Source organism: Hyla sarda, chromosome 5, assembly GCF_029499605.1.
Source record: "Hyla sarda isolate aHylSar1 chromosome 5, aHylSar1.hap1, whole genome shotgun sequence".
In the NCBI taxonomy this organism is placed as follows: Eukaryota; Metazoa; Chordata; class Amphibia; order Anura; family Hylidae; genus Hyla; species Hyla sarda.
Window position 1 is genome coordinate 220,876,048 of NC_079193.1, and position 13,722 is coordinate 220,889,769.

Sequence of the window (13,722 nt, forward strand, 5' to 3'; positions counted from 1 at the left end):
CCGGCTTACTCTCACTTTCTCCGGCAGTCTCTGCTGGCGTATAGGCCGCCTGCTTTATTTCCCCGAGCGCATATGCGGCTGCATGTGCGCTCGGGACAAGGAGCGGGCGCCATTACAGCTTCTTCTCGGCAGTCTATAGCTCCGCCCACAGGGCAGTCAGGGCTCTTCAGAGGCGCGAAGTAGCCTCCAATCGGCGCAATTTTCAGTTAGGAGGGGCCAATTAGTTAGTGCCTCTGCTTCAGGCACGCCCCTCTCTCCCTATTGGCTGGCACTCTAGCTGCAGGAAGCTGAGTTCTCCTCACTGCAGCTGCCTGGGGACACAGACTAGGGTGAGAAAGTTCCTGTCTCTTTTCTCATTATGTCGGTACCCAGAGCTGTTCCTCCCTCTAAACAGAAACCTGGAACGTCAGTGACTTATTTTGTCTGTAAGCACTGTAATACCAAGATGCCTGGCTCTGCTGAGCCCACTTGCCCTGCCTGCTCCACTGCTCCCTCAGACCCCCTGATGCCCTTTCGGTTCCGGTGGATTCAGCCGCTCCACCAGCCTGGGTTTCTTCCCTGACCCAGTATATGGCTGACTTGACCCAAGTCTCCCGTTCGGTGGCTGAGGCCTCCCGGGAAGTGGTGTCTGCCTTGTAGGGGTCTTCCTTGCGCAGGGCCTCTGAGGGGGCCCGCTCCTCATCTCCACATACTTCACGCTCTCACAAGCGTACTAGGGGTGCCTCGTCTGACTCTTCCATTGAGTCTTCATATAGACGTGGGCGTTCCCCTCGTGGGTCCCACACCCTCCCCCCCCTGTCATCTGGGCACAAACATCGCTCCTCCGGAGGACGTTCTCGGAGTCGCCGCTCTGCCACGCCAGAGCCGCGTACCCAGTCAGGCTCGCCCCCCTCCAGGACTGCCTCTACTCGTTCAGTCTCCTGGTGAACTGGCGGACGAGGCTTCCGAGCTGGCATCTGACTCGGAGGACCGCTCGGATTCAGTTGAAACGGTGAACTCATTGGTGACAGCCATAAGAGACACCTTTCACTTAGAGGACCCAGGATCTTCGGATGTCACTCCAGGAGTATCCTTTCATCCTGCTAATCCAGCACCTCAAAGGTTCAGCTCTCACGCTGACTTTGACGACATTCTGGAATCTGCATGGAAACATCCAGACAAGAGGTTCCCGGGAATCAAGACTACTCAAGAAAGTTATCCATTTAACAAGGACTTTGTCACTAAGGTGGTTTCCCCTCCCTCTGTGGATCCACCAATCTCCCGGATCTCTAAGGCGACTACACTGCCACTGGCAGATGCCGCTGCCTTCAAGGATTCGACGGACAAGAAGGTAGATTCCTTAGCGAAGTTTTCCTCTGAAGCAGCTGGCTCTTCTCTTCTTCCCATCTTCGCCTCGACATGGGTGTCCAAGGCCCTGTCAGAGTGGTGCCAAAAGCTCCATCAGGATAGCTTAGCGGGATTCCCCCCAGAGGATCTATCTGCCCTGGCTCTCCAATGCTCTAAAGCTGTGCACAGCTTCCATGCAGTCAGCCCGTTGTTCTGCCTTTGCTGTGGGTCACCTGGTGGCTCTCCGCCGCTCTATGTGGCTTAAAGCATGGAATGCGGATGCCGCTTCCAAAAGGTCTCTCACGGAGCTTCCTTTTACGGGTGGCCGTCTTTTTGGCAAACGCCTTGATGAGATTATCTCTGAGGCAACGGGAGGTAAGAGTTCCTTGTTGCCTCAAAATAAGGCTCGCCCTACTTCCCAAAGGAAGTCCTCTTCCTTTCGGTCCTTTCGGACCTTTGGCTCCAGCAAAGGGTCCGGGCAGGTGCCTTTGCGGGACAAGAAGGCTCCCTCGTTCCAGGCGCGCCAGTCTTGGAAGTCAGACTCCAACCGGTCCTGCCGTTTTGCCACTCTCCACACTCTGGATCGCTTCGGGTGGATGGTCAACCGGGACAAGTAAGTCCTCTGTCCTACCCAGTCTCTAACCTTCTTGGGACTTCGCTTCTACACGGCCTCTGCCCGAATTTGCCTCACGCCGTACAAACGTCTGGTGCTTCTGTCGGGGGTCCGCTCCCTTCGGACCCAGGTCTCAGTCCCCATCCGCACTTGTATGGAAGTCCTGGGTCGGATGGTGACAACTATGGAGGTCGTACCCTTTGCCCAGTTTCATTACCGCCCCCTTCAACTGACAATTCTCTCGATGGGACAGGTCTCCTTTGTCCCTCGATCGTCAGATTGTTCCCTCTCGCAGGGTCCGTCAGTCTCTGCTCTGGTGGCTCCGCTCCCCCCTTCTTCTCCAAGGGCGGTCATTTCTTCCCCTTCACTGGCAGGTAGTTGCAACGGATGCCAGCCTGTCGGGCTGGGGCAGCGTGTTCAGGAATTGGACGGTTCAGGGACTCTGGTCTCCCCGAGAGACCCTTCTTCCGATAAACATATTGGAATTAAGGGCAATTCTTCTTTGTCTTCTTCATTGGGAGTCCCGGCTTCAGTCCTGTCCGTCCAGTCGGACAACGCCACGGCTGTGGCGTACATAAATCGACAAGGCGGCACTTGCAGCTCGGCAGCCATGGCCGAGGTGACAAAGATTCTCATCTGGGCGGAAAGCAAGTCCCGGGACCCTCAGGCTCTGGCCGTGGACACTCTAGTGATTCCTTGGGTGGGGTTTGCCTTACCTTATCTGTTCCCTCCCCTTCCGCTCCTTCCCAGGGTTCTGAGGAAGCTCAAAACAGAGGACGTCCCCGACATTCTGGTAGCTCCAGATTGGCCCCGAAGGTCGTGGTACGCCGACGTAGTCAGGCTCCTGGATGACGCTCCACTGCGCCTTCCGCTCTGTCCGGACCTGCTCTCTTAGGGTCCTCTTTGCCACCCCAATTTACAGTTGCTGCATTTGACGGCGTGGCGGTTGAGACCGCGGTTTTGAGGGCCTGAGGGTTCTCTTCTCAAGTCATTCACACCACACCATGCTCAGGGCTCGTAAGCCCTCCTCCGCAAGAATTTACCACCGTACTTGGCGGTCTTATTTTCGTTGGTGTGAAGCTCAGGATTTATCCCCTGTAACCTTCTCGGTTTCCAGTCTTCTCTCCTTTTTGCAGTCGGGTTTGGAACTGGGGTTGTCTCTCAGTTCCCTTAAAGGTCAGGTTTCGGCCCTTGCTATTCTTTTCCGGCGGCCCCTGGCTTCTAATTCTCATGTCCGGACCTTCCTTCAAGGAGTGGCGCATGCTGTTCCTCCTTATTGGTCACCCTCTCCCCCTTGGGACTTGAATTTGGTTCTGAGTGCCCTCCAGGGTGAACCCTTTGAGCCCCTTAGAGAGCTGTCTCTCCGCCTCCTTTCTTGGAAAGTGGCGTTTCTTGTTGCTATCACCTCCATCCGGAGGGTGTCTGAATTGGCAGGTCTCTCCTGCCGTTCTCCGTTTCTGGTGATCCACCAGGACAAGGTTGTTTTCTGGCCGGATCCTTCCTTTTTGCCTAAGGTGGTTTTGGCCTTTCATCTCATTGGGGACATTGTCCTCCCGTCTTTTTGTCCTGCTCCTTCTCATCCTAAGGAGCGCTTACTACACAAGCTGGATGTAGTTCGGGCTGTTCGGTCTTATCTCTCCATCACTTCTTCGTTTCGTCAGTGTGATTCCTTTTTCGTCCTTACGGAAGGTCGTCGTAAGGGACAACCTGCTTCCAAGGCCACCATTTCTCGGGGGATTCGGTCCACCATTTCGGAAGCCTATCGCTGTAAGGGGAAGATTCCTCCTTTCAGGGTTGTAGGTCATTCTACCCATTCTGTTGGGGCATCCTGGGCTCTCCAGAATAGAGCCTCGGCCTTGCAGATTTGCAAGGTGGCTACCTGGTCGTCTTTGCACACTTTCTCAAGGTTCTGCCGAGTTCATACCTTCGCGTCGGCTGATGTTAGTCTGGGTCGTAAAGTGTTGCAGGCGGCAGTGTTTCGGCCGTCTGCCTGACTGCTTATCTGCCCACCCAAGGGACGGTTTTGGTACGTCCCACGGTCTGTGTCCCCCAATGGAGCCGATAGAGAAAAGGGGATTTTTGTTTACTTAGCGTAAAATCTCTTTCTTGGAGGATCCATTGGGGGACACAGCTCCCGCCCTTTTTGGGGTTTCCTTTTGGTTCTCTGTCCGAGGGTGTGTTCAGTTATGTTTTTTTTCTTCTGGTTCGCGGACAGTTTTTTTTTTTTTCTTTGACCTGTTGGTCTCCTCATATTGCTCTGGAACTTAAACTGATTAGCTCAGGGGCTGAAGGTGGGTATATCCTCCTGGGAGGAGCAGACTTTTTTTTATTACCATAGTGTCGCACCTCCTAGAGACGGCAGCATACACCCACGGTCTGTGTCCCCCAATGGATCCTCAGAGAGAGAGATTTTACGGTGAGTAAACAAAAATCTCCTTATTATATATACACTGCTCAAAAAAATAAAGGGAACACTAAGATAACACAGCCTAGATCTGAATGAATAAACTAATCGTATGAAATACTTTTGTCTTTACATAGTTGAATGTGCTGAAAACAAAATCACACAAATGATCAATGGAAATCAAATTTATCAACCCATGGAGGTCTGGATATGGAGTCACACTCAAAATCAAAGTGGAAAACCACACTACAGGCTGATCCAACTTTAACACCTTAAGGACCCTTGACGTACACGTACGTCATGACACCCTGGTACTTAAAGGGGTTATCCAGGAAAAAACGTTTTTTTATATATCAACTGGCTCCAGAAAGTCAAACAGATTTGTAAATGACTTCTATTAAAAAATCTGAGCCTCTGAAGTTTAAGGTTGTTATTTTCTAAGTGCTCTCTGATAGCACGTGTCTCGGGAACCACCCAGTTTAGAAGCAAATCCCCATAGCAAACCTCTTGAAAACCCTATAGCAAACTGGGAGGATCCCGAGACACGTGTTCCATTACATTCTATAGGCTGACACTAGGCTGACACTCGCACACCACCCCCCCAACCATTGGCTACTGGGGGGGGGGGGGGGGGGGGGTGTGTGTGCGAATGTCATGTGACATATTTAATCATCAGGCATCGCAGCTCATGGCAGTCTCACTTGGGCTATCACAGGGAGAGGATCTCTCCCTGTGATAGCCCGAAGCTGCACGGAGCTCTCATGGCCTTTGTGGCCCGATTCCGAGAGCAGTATCGGGCCACAGAAGCTAATACTTTTACTGTTTTATTGTCGCCCGCCAGCGCGCTCGTTCGCCACCGCTATCGGGATCCCTATGCCCGATAGCCGCGTTATCAGCTTGTCACCCGCCAGCGCGATTGCTCGACAGCGCTATCCCTATCCCAGCGCGATCCCTATGACCGATAGTGCTGACAACCGCTTGCCTCCCCGCCCGCTGCTCTGCTCCCCGTCCCCTGTTAACTCTCAGGGAACGGGGAACAGAAAGTAGAGCAGCGGGCGCAGCTAAAGTAGTGCTTCGCATGCGCAGCACTACGCAAATAGCGTAGGTAGGTAGCGTAGCCGTAGATTAGTGTAGGTTGTAATTTTGCATAGTTTAGTATTAAAAGTGAAAGGGGGTTAGGCACCACAACTCCCAGCATGGGAGTTGTAGTTTAGGACTACAACTCCCAGCATGCCCAGACAGCTGAAGGCTGCGTGTTGATGCTGGGAGTTGTAGTGCAGTGAAGGCACCACAACTCCCAGCATGCCCAGAGAGCTGAAGGCTGCCCGGGCATGCTGGGAGTTGTAGTTTAGCTGATGGGACCACAACTCCCAGCATGCCCAGACAGCTGAAGGCTGCGTGGTGATGCTGGGAGGTGTGGTGCCTTCACTGCACTACAACTCCCAGCATCACCACGCAGCCTTCAGCTGTCTGGGCATGCTGGGAGTTGTGGTCCCTTTGCTTTCTAATCTAAGCTAAACTACAACTCCCAGCAGGCCCTGGCAGCTTTTAGCTGTATGGGCATGCTGGGAGTTGTTGTCCTAAACTACAACTCCCATGCTGGGAGTTGTGGTGCCTAACCCCCTTTCACTTTTAATACTTAACTATGCTAAATTACAACCTATGCTACCTACCTACGCTATTTGCCCAGGGGACCGGTAGCAGAGCAGCGGGCCGGGAGGCAATCTGTTGTCAGCGCTATCGGGCATAGGGATCCCGATAGCGGTGGCGAACGAGCGCGCTGGTGGGTGACAATAAAACAGTAGAAGTATTAGCTTCTGTGGCCCGTTACCGCTCTCAGAATTGGGCCACAAAGGCCATGAGATCTCCGTGCAGCTTCGGGCTATCACAGTGAGAGATCCTCTCCCTGTGATAGCCCAAGTGAGACTGCCGTGAGCTGCGATGCCTGATGATTGAATGTCACGTGACACTCGCACCCCAACCCCCGCAGTAACCAATGGTTGGGGGGTGGTGTTCGAGTGTCAGCCTATAGAATGTAATGGAGGCGGAGCGCTCGAGCAGGGAAAACTGCTGAGTCACTCACTGCTGAGTCACATCACAGTCTATGGCAAATCACAATCTACGGCAGTGCACCGGCTGGGCGGGGATCGGACCGGGATGCCTGCTGAAATCATTCAGCAGGCATCCCGTGCAAACGCCCAGGGGGGTTTTCAGAACCAAACACCCTCCCCCACCCCCACCCCCCCCGGGTCGGCGATCGCAGCAAATCGCAAGTGAATTCACACTTGCGATTTGCGCGGTTCCGGGTCATTACGGGTCTATGGTGACCCGGAATATAAGGGGGATCGTGGTTGTCTGACACCTACGATCCGCCCTGCTATTGGTCGCCATAAGCGACGAGCAATAGCAGATCGGGGGCGGAGGGTTTACTTTTCCCCCGTCCTGCCCACCCACAATAGGCGGGACAGGACGGGGAAACTGACAGGGACCGGCGCCGAAGATCCACTTACACATCCAGAGGCAGCGGGCGACGGAGATCGGCGGATGATGATATTGTGCGGCTGGATCCTACGGAAGCCGGTCAGTTGCCTAGCAACATCTGGAGGGTACAGTTTGAGACCACTATACAGTGGTCTCTAACTGTAGCCCTCCAGATGTTGCAAAACTACAACTCCTAGCATGCCCAGACAGCTGTTTGGAGATCACTGTGCAGTGTTCTCTAAAACTGTAGCTCTCCAGATGTTGCAAAACTGCAAATCCCAGCATGCCCAAACAGCTGTCTCGGCATGCTGGGAGTTGTAGTTGCGTACCTCCAGCTGTTGCATAACTACATCTCCCAGCATGCCCTTCGGCGATCAGTACATGCTGGGAGTTGTAGTTTTGCAACAGCTGGAGGCACACCGGTTGGAAAATACTGAGTTGGGTAACGGAACCTAACTGAAGGTTTTCCAACCAGTGTGCCTCCAGCTGTTTCAAAAGTACAAGTCCCAGCATGCACGGTCTGTCAGTAAATGCTGGGAGTTGTAGTTTTGAAACAGCTGGAGGTTTGCCCCCCCCCCCCATGTGAACGTACAGGGTACATGCACACAGGCAGGTTTACAGTAAGTTTCCTGCTTCAAGTTAGGACAGCGGCAAATTTTTCGCCGCAGCGCAAACTCCTTGCGGTAAAATCACCGTAACACGCCAGTGCAAATGTACCCTAAAAACACTACACTACACTAGACTACCACATAATAAAGGGTAAAACACTACACATACACCCCCTTACACGGGCCCCCGCCCCCCAATAAAAATGAAAAACTTATTGTATGGCAGTGTTTCCAAAACGGAGCCTCCAGCTGTTGCAAAACAACAACTCCCAGCATTTCCGGACAGCCACTGACTGTCCAGGCATGCTGGGAATTTAGCAACAGCTGGAGGTACCCTGTTTGGGAACCAGTGGCGTAGAATACCCCTCTGTCCACCCCTATGCAATCCCTAATTTAGTCCTCAAATGTGCATGGAGCTCTCTCACTTTGGAGCCCTGTCGTATTTCAAGGTAACAGTTTAGGGCCACATATGGAAACTAAAACACCTCACGGAACGTAACAAGGGGTATAGTGAGCCTTTAACACCCCACAGGTGTTTTATGTAAATTCTTCAAAGTTGGATGGAAAAAATGAAAGAAAAACAAACATTTTTCACTAAAATGCTGGTGTTACCCAAAATGTTTCATTTTCACAAGGGAAAATAGGGAAAAAGCCCCCCAAAATTTGTAACCCCCATTTCTTCTGAGTAAGAACATGCCCCATGTGTGGATGTAAATTGCTCTGCGGGCGAACTACAATGCTCAGAAGAGAAGGAGCACCATTGGGCTTTTGAAGAGAAAATTTGTCTGGAATTGAAGGACACATGGGTTTACAAAGCCTCCATAGTGCCAGATGTGACCCAATTTTGGAAACTACACACCTCACGTAATGTAATAAGGGGTACAGTGAGCATTTACGCCCCACAGGTGTCTGACAGATTTTTGGAACAATGGTCTGTGAAAATGAAAAATTTAATTTTTCATTTGCACAGCCCACTGTTCCAAAGATCTGTCAAACGCCAGTGGGGTGTAAATACTCACTGCACCCCTTACTAAATTCTGTGAGGGGTGTAGTTTCCAAAATAGGGTCACATGTGGTGGGGTCCACTGTTCTGGCAGCACGGTGGACTTTGTAAACGCACATGGCCCCCGACTTCTATTCCAAACAATGGCGCTCCTTCTCTTCTGAGCATTGTAGTGTGCCAGCAGAGCACTTGACATCCACACATGGGGTATTTCCATACTCAGAAGAGATGGGGTTACAAATTTTGGGGGGCATTTTGTCCTATTATACCTTGCAAAAATGTTACATTTAAGGGAAAACTAGCATTTAGTGACAAAAAAAAAATCATTTACACATCGAAATTTAATGAAAAGTCGTCAAACACCTGTGGGGTGTTAAGGCTCACTGTACCCCTTATGTGCCTTGAGGGGTGTAGTTTCCAAAATAGTATGCCATGTGTTTTTTTTTCTTTTTTTTTTTCTTTTCTGGCACCATAGGGGCTTCCTAAATGTGACTTGCCGCCCAAAAACCATTTCAGAAAAACTCGCTCTCCAAAATCCCACTGTTGCTCCTTTCCCTCTGAGCCCTCTACTGCGCCTGCCGACCACTTAACATACACATATGAGGTATTTTCTTACTCGAGAGAAATTGGGTACACATTTTAGGAAGATTTCTCTCCTTTTACCCCTTGTAAAAATTCAATAATTGGGTCTACAAGAACATGCCAGTGTAAAAAAGGAAGATTATTGAATTTTCTCCTTCAATTTGCTGCTATTCCTGTGAAACACCTAAAGGGTTAACAAACCTTTTGAATGTCGTTTTGAATACTTTGAGGGGTGCAGTTTTTATAATGGGGTCGCTTGTGGGGTATTTCTAATAAGAAGGCCCTTCAAATCCACTTCAAAACAGAACTGGTCCCTGAAAAATTTCGATTTTGAAAATTGTGAAAAATTGGAAAATTGCTGCTATACTTTGAAGCCCTCTGATGTTTTCCAAAAGAAAAAACATGTACATTTTATGATGGAAACATAAAGTAGACATATTGTATATGTGAATCAATATATCATTTATTTGGAATATTCATTTTCCTTATAAGCAGAGAGCTTCAAAGTTAAAAAAAAATGCAAATTTTCAATTTTTTTTCATCACATTTTTGAATTTTTCACCAATGATGCAAGTATCCACAAAATTTTACCACTAACATAAAGTAGAATATGTCACAAAAAACGATCTTGGAATCAGAATGAAAAGTAAAATATCCCAGAGTTAATGTTTAAAGTGACAGTGGTCAGATGTGCAAAAAATGGCCGGGTCCTACAGTGAAAATTGGCTGGGTCCTTAAGGGGTTAATGTAATGTCCTTTTAAAACAAGTCAAAATGCAGCTCAGTAGTGTGTGTGGCCTCCATGTGCCCGTATGACCTCCCTACAATGCCTGGGCATGCCCCTAATGAGGTGGTGGATGGTCTCCTGAGGGATGTCCTCCCAGACCTGGACTAAAGAATCCACCAACTCCTGGACAGTCTATGGTGCAACGTGGTGTTGGTGGATGGAGCGAGACATGATGTCCCAGATGTGCTCATTCGGATTCAGGTCTGGGAAACGTGTGGGCCAGTCCATAGCAGCAATGTCTTCCTCTTGCAGGTAATGCTGACACACTTTAGCCACATGAAGTCTAACATTGTTTTGCATTAGGTGGAACCCAGGGCCAACCGCACCAGCATATGATCTCAATCGGATTGTTAACATTTGACCGCTAAGCGGTCACTGAGACCCTAAATTTCCCACCCAATATAAAACTTAACGTTTAATGAGCCAAGATTAAAATAACCTCACACATATTGATCCATAGTGCATGGATTGGGTGGGAAGTTTTATATTGGGTGGGAAATTTAGGGTCTCGGTGACCACTTAGCGGTCAAATGTTAATAATATTGGATTTACCCTCCATTCATAGGTCCCTTTTGTCTCAATCGGATTGAGCACATCTGTGGGAACAGGCGGGCAAGTCCATTGCATTAATGCCTTCCTCTTAGTTAAATCTCCTTGTGGCTTGTGTCTAGGAAGAGATCTATTTATCTGGGTGCGGAGAAGCTGCTGGGGACTGCTGTGGATATTTGGAACCTCTGTTCCTAGCCAGTGTTCTATAAGTATGATTCCTCTGAAACTCTACAGAGCATCATTGTCCCTTTTTCATGCTGCCTAGGGTATGGACAGCATAAAACTGATGACTGGTTAACGTAAGAAATTTGCTGTGCATGCACTTAGCATGTACAAAAGTATCCGGTATAAACTTCAACATTGTAGAGTACACATTTACTTGAATGGGATGGGGTGCAATATCAGGTTCAGCTGCTACCAAATGTACTGAGCTTTTTTAGTAAGCGATGAACAGTAGTGCAATGACCTCATCAATCAACCCCATCTGAACCCCCCCCCCCCTCACATCTGAACTTTAATTGTGTGCTAAATTTATTAAATGGTCACACAGAATTGGATAATTAGTTAAGACATTGGTACACCACTTGGTACAGGTCCTCCTGGTGCGCAAATACTCTCTGCACAAAAACTTGTTGCGGTTCATAAGTCATCAACCACTGCAAAGGAAAAAGACGGAAGTGTTTGACCAAGCCACTTTTTCAAAAAAGATTTAATATAGGGATACTGAAATTGTTTGTTTATTTTTTTGATTTAAATAACTTATTGTGGAAAATTATGCACTACATACAGACAAGAATACTGTTCTATCACTAATTATAAATACCCTCCTTTTTTTAAGCTGGAAACACTTATCATTGATGCCTCCAAGGGCAAAGGATTTTGGAAAATTAGTGAATTGGTTGAGGATAAGGCAGCATGTTCATCACAGAAGCACAGCAAGGGTCTCCTAAACCAGCTGGACAGATTAATAAATAAGGTAGGTACAGTATCTGCTGGTACAGGTATTGCTTTTTACTGCTGCCTGTTGACTTTGTATCTTAAAATTTGCCTTTTTTTTTTCTTGTAGGAATTAGATCGCAATGAATTCAAACATGTATCTTTATTATTGAAATGTATTCAGCATTTCTGCTTGAATGGATGTCATGAAGGTTGGTCCTTGATTCAGCAGGGGCTGGTTTCTAAGATAAGTACCAAATTTTTTTTTTCTTTTTTGACCTGGTAACCTTTGTTTGTCATAAGCTTTGCCACATTATCAATAGTATTATGGTGAGGACTTTAATATAAAAAGTTTAGAAGTGAAGAAAATTTTTTTATCCTTTTGATATGTCTGGCGTAGGGATGTCCCAATACATATACTGGTATCCTTATCGGGACTGATACTGGTCATTTGCATGAGTACTTGTATTTGTGCAAATGTCACTGATAACTAATCCGATACCTAATCCACAGTGAAATCGCGGTGTCCCGATCAGCTTTGAGGACGGCCGGAGGTCTGTAACCATGCTTTATGCAGTCCAATTGTTGCTCCTTTCCTGCTGCCAGCCATGGCAGGCAGTAGTGAAGGAGCGCCGATAACACTGATCAATGCTATGGCATATTATTGATCAGTGTATGAAATCTACAAATTGCATGTAATAGTGCCCTATGGGGACTAAAAAAAGTGAAGAAAAACGTTAATTGGTATCAGCTAGTACTTTAAAAAAAAAAAAAAAAAAAGTAACGGTACTCGGTCTTTAAAAAATTGGTTGCGGGACATCCCTAGTCTGGAGTGTCGAAATCCCAATGGCAAGTTGTTGGTATCCAACATTTATTTGCATTATATTTGCCTTTGGGATTACAGCATTCCAGCTATGAAGAAAGGAGTTACAATTTTTTACTTGTAGTGTCTCTGATTCCAGACATATTACCCTAAGGAATGCCACACTATGAGAACTAAAATGGTCAAATTCAACATATTCGCAAAACATTAAAGCCTACCTGTTATCAAAAACTTTTTTATATAATGTAGATAATACCATTTATATGTATAATTTTTAATGTGGAATATATATTGGTTAAAAAATGTGTATTTTTTTGGTTATTAAAAAAATATGCGTCTCTGTGAGGAGACCAAATACAGGACGTGTGGGTGGACAAGTAGGGCTCTGTGCAGGCTCCTGGCTTGTCAATCATCCTGCTCTGTGAGTTGGGAGCGTGTCACAGCCTCACTGCACCTGCATGTCCTACCACACTTCCTATATTTGGTCTCTTTACAGAGACTCTTCGGTAATAGCTGCAAAATATACACATTTTTAACCAATGTATATTACAAATATACATAAAATGTTGTTTTCTACATTATATTAAAGTGTCATGACAGGTACACTTTCTGATGAACTTCATAATGAAATTCAGCAGTAGCGAGTGAGTTGTGTGTGTAAAGCAGTTTTTTTCATTTTTATTTTTTTAAATAAATTACTTTGGTTACCCTGATGTGCAAAAATGTTCGACTTTTAACCCTGCTGCACAAAAAAATTTGACTTATTTAAAATCCTCTTCAAAGGCAGTTTTGTAATCCAGGTCAGGGCTGGTGTAGATTTGCATTGTTTTTGAAGGGGTGTATACTATGCGAAAAGTTGCATTTGTTACCACTGCAAAATGGAATTCCTAATTCACTCTATTTAGAGCATTTACACAAAATTGCCTAACCGCCAAGCTTTATGAAATGTTGCACAAATCTATGTATAGGCGCACCTGCGACTATCAGTATACCTAAGCTAAGCAAAAAGAAAGCTCTTCCTCCAATAATGTCCCTCCTGTAGTTTGGGACGTGATCAGTCTCCCTGCACATGTCTTCAAAGGAGGTAGGAGAGTTACATAGGAAGAGAATAGAAACATGCGTATCAAGGAAGTGTCTGAGTTGCATATATTTTAGGAAACTTGTGGGCAAGGCCTTTGGGAAACTTGAATCATGTTTTCTTAATTTGTAGCTATGTAAAAGATGAACAGTTTGACTACTGTATGTTTCACATCATATTTTCTTCCTATTACATGGTCTTGTGGTTTGAAAGAACCCTGGAGTTTCTGATGATTTGTAAGGACCACAGCACCACAATATCAGCACTTGTAGAACAATTCTATGACACAGCACTGGTATGTTTTGTTTTGTTTTTCCAATATTGCAAAAAAATCTTATGGGTATTAAAAAAAAAAAAAGGCTGCTTTTAAAATGCATTGTTGTCTTTAGATGACATACAATGTGATCCTCCTTATTTTATCAGGTTTCTGAATGCCATATATAAATAGGCTTTTAGGGACTTTTAGGAGGAATCCTTAGACTCCTCATACAGATCAATGTGGTTTCATAGAACCACATTGATCTGTGTGCTCT

The 13,722-nt window shown here is 47.0% G+C and overlaps 2 protein-coding genes across 6 annotated transcripts in view; one reads left to right on the top strand and one right to left on the bottom strand.

Moving 5' to 3' along the window:
• Positions 1-13,722, bottom strand: part of GCM2 (glial cells missing transcription factor 2) — a 118,400-nt gene that overhangs the window by 37,686 nt on the left and 66,992 nt on the right. The gene's annotated exons all lie outside the window — the stretch shown is intronic.
• SYCP2L (synaptonemal complex protein 2 like) overlaps positions 1-13,722 on the top strand; it is a 200,633-nt gene that overhangs the window by 9,714 nt on the left and 177,197 nt on the right. For 4 of the 5 annotated variants that reach the window (XM_056521155.1, XM_056521156.1, XM_056521157.1 and 1 more), the window contains exons 3-5: positions 11,191-11,328; positions 11,419-11,535; positions 13,383-13,484. In XM_056521155.1, coding sequence (XP_056377130.1) covers positions 11,191-11,328; positions 11,419-11,535; positions 13,383-13,484 — 357 coding nt within the window. Of the gene's footprint in view, positions 1-11,190; positions 11,329-11,418; positions 11,536-13,352; positions 13,485-13,722 lie in introns of those variants that run through there. The other variant, XM_056521159.1, reaches the window with a different exon arrangement.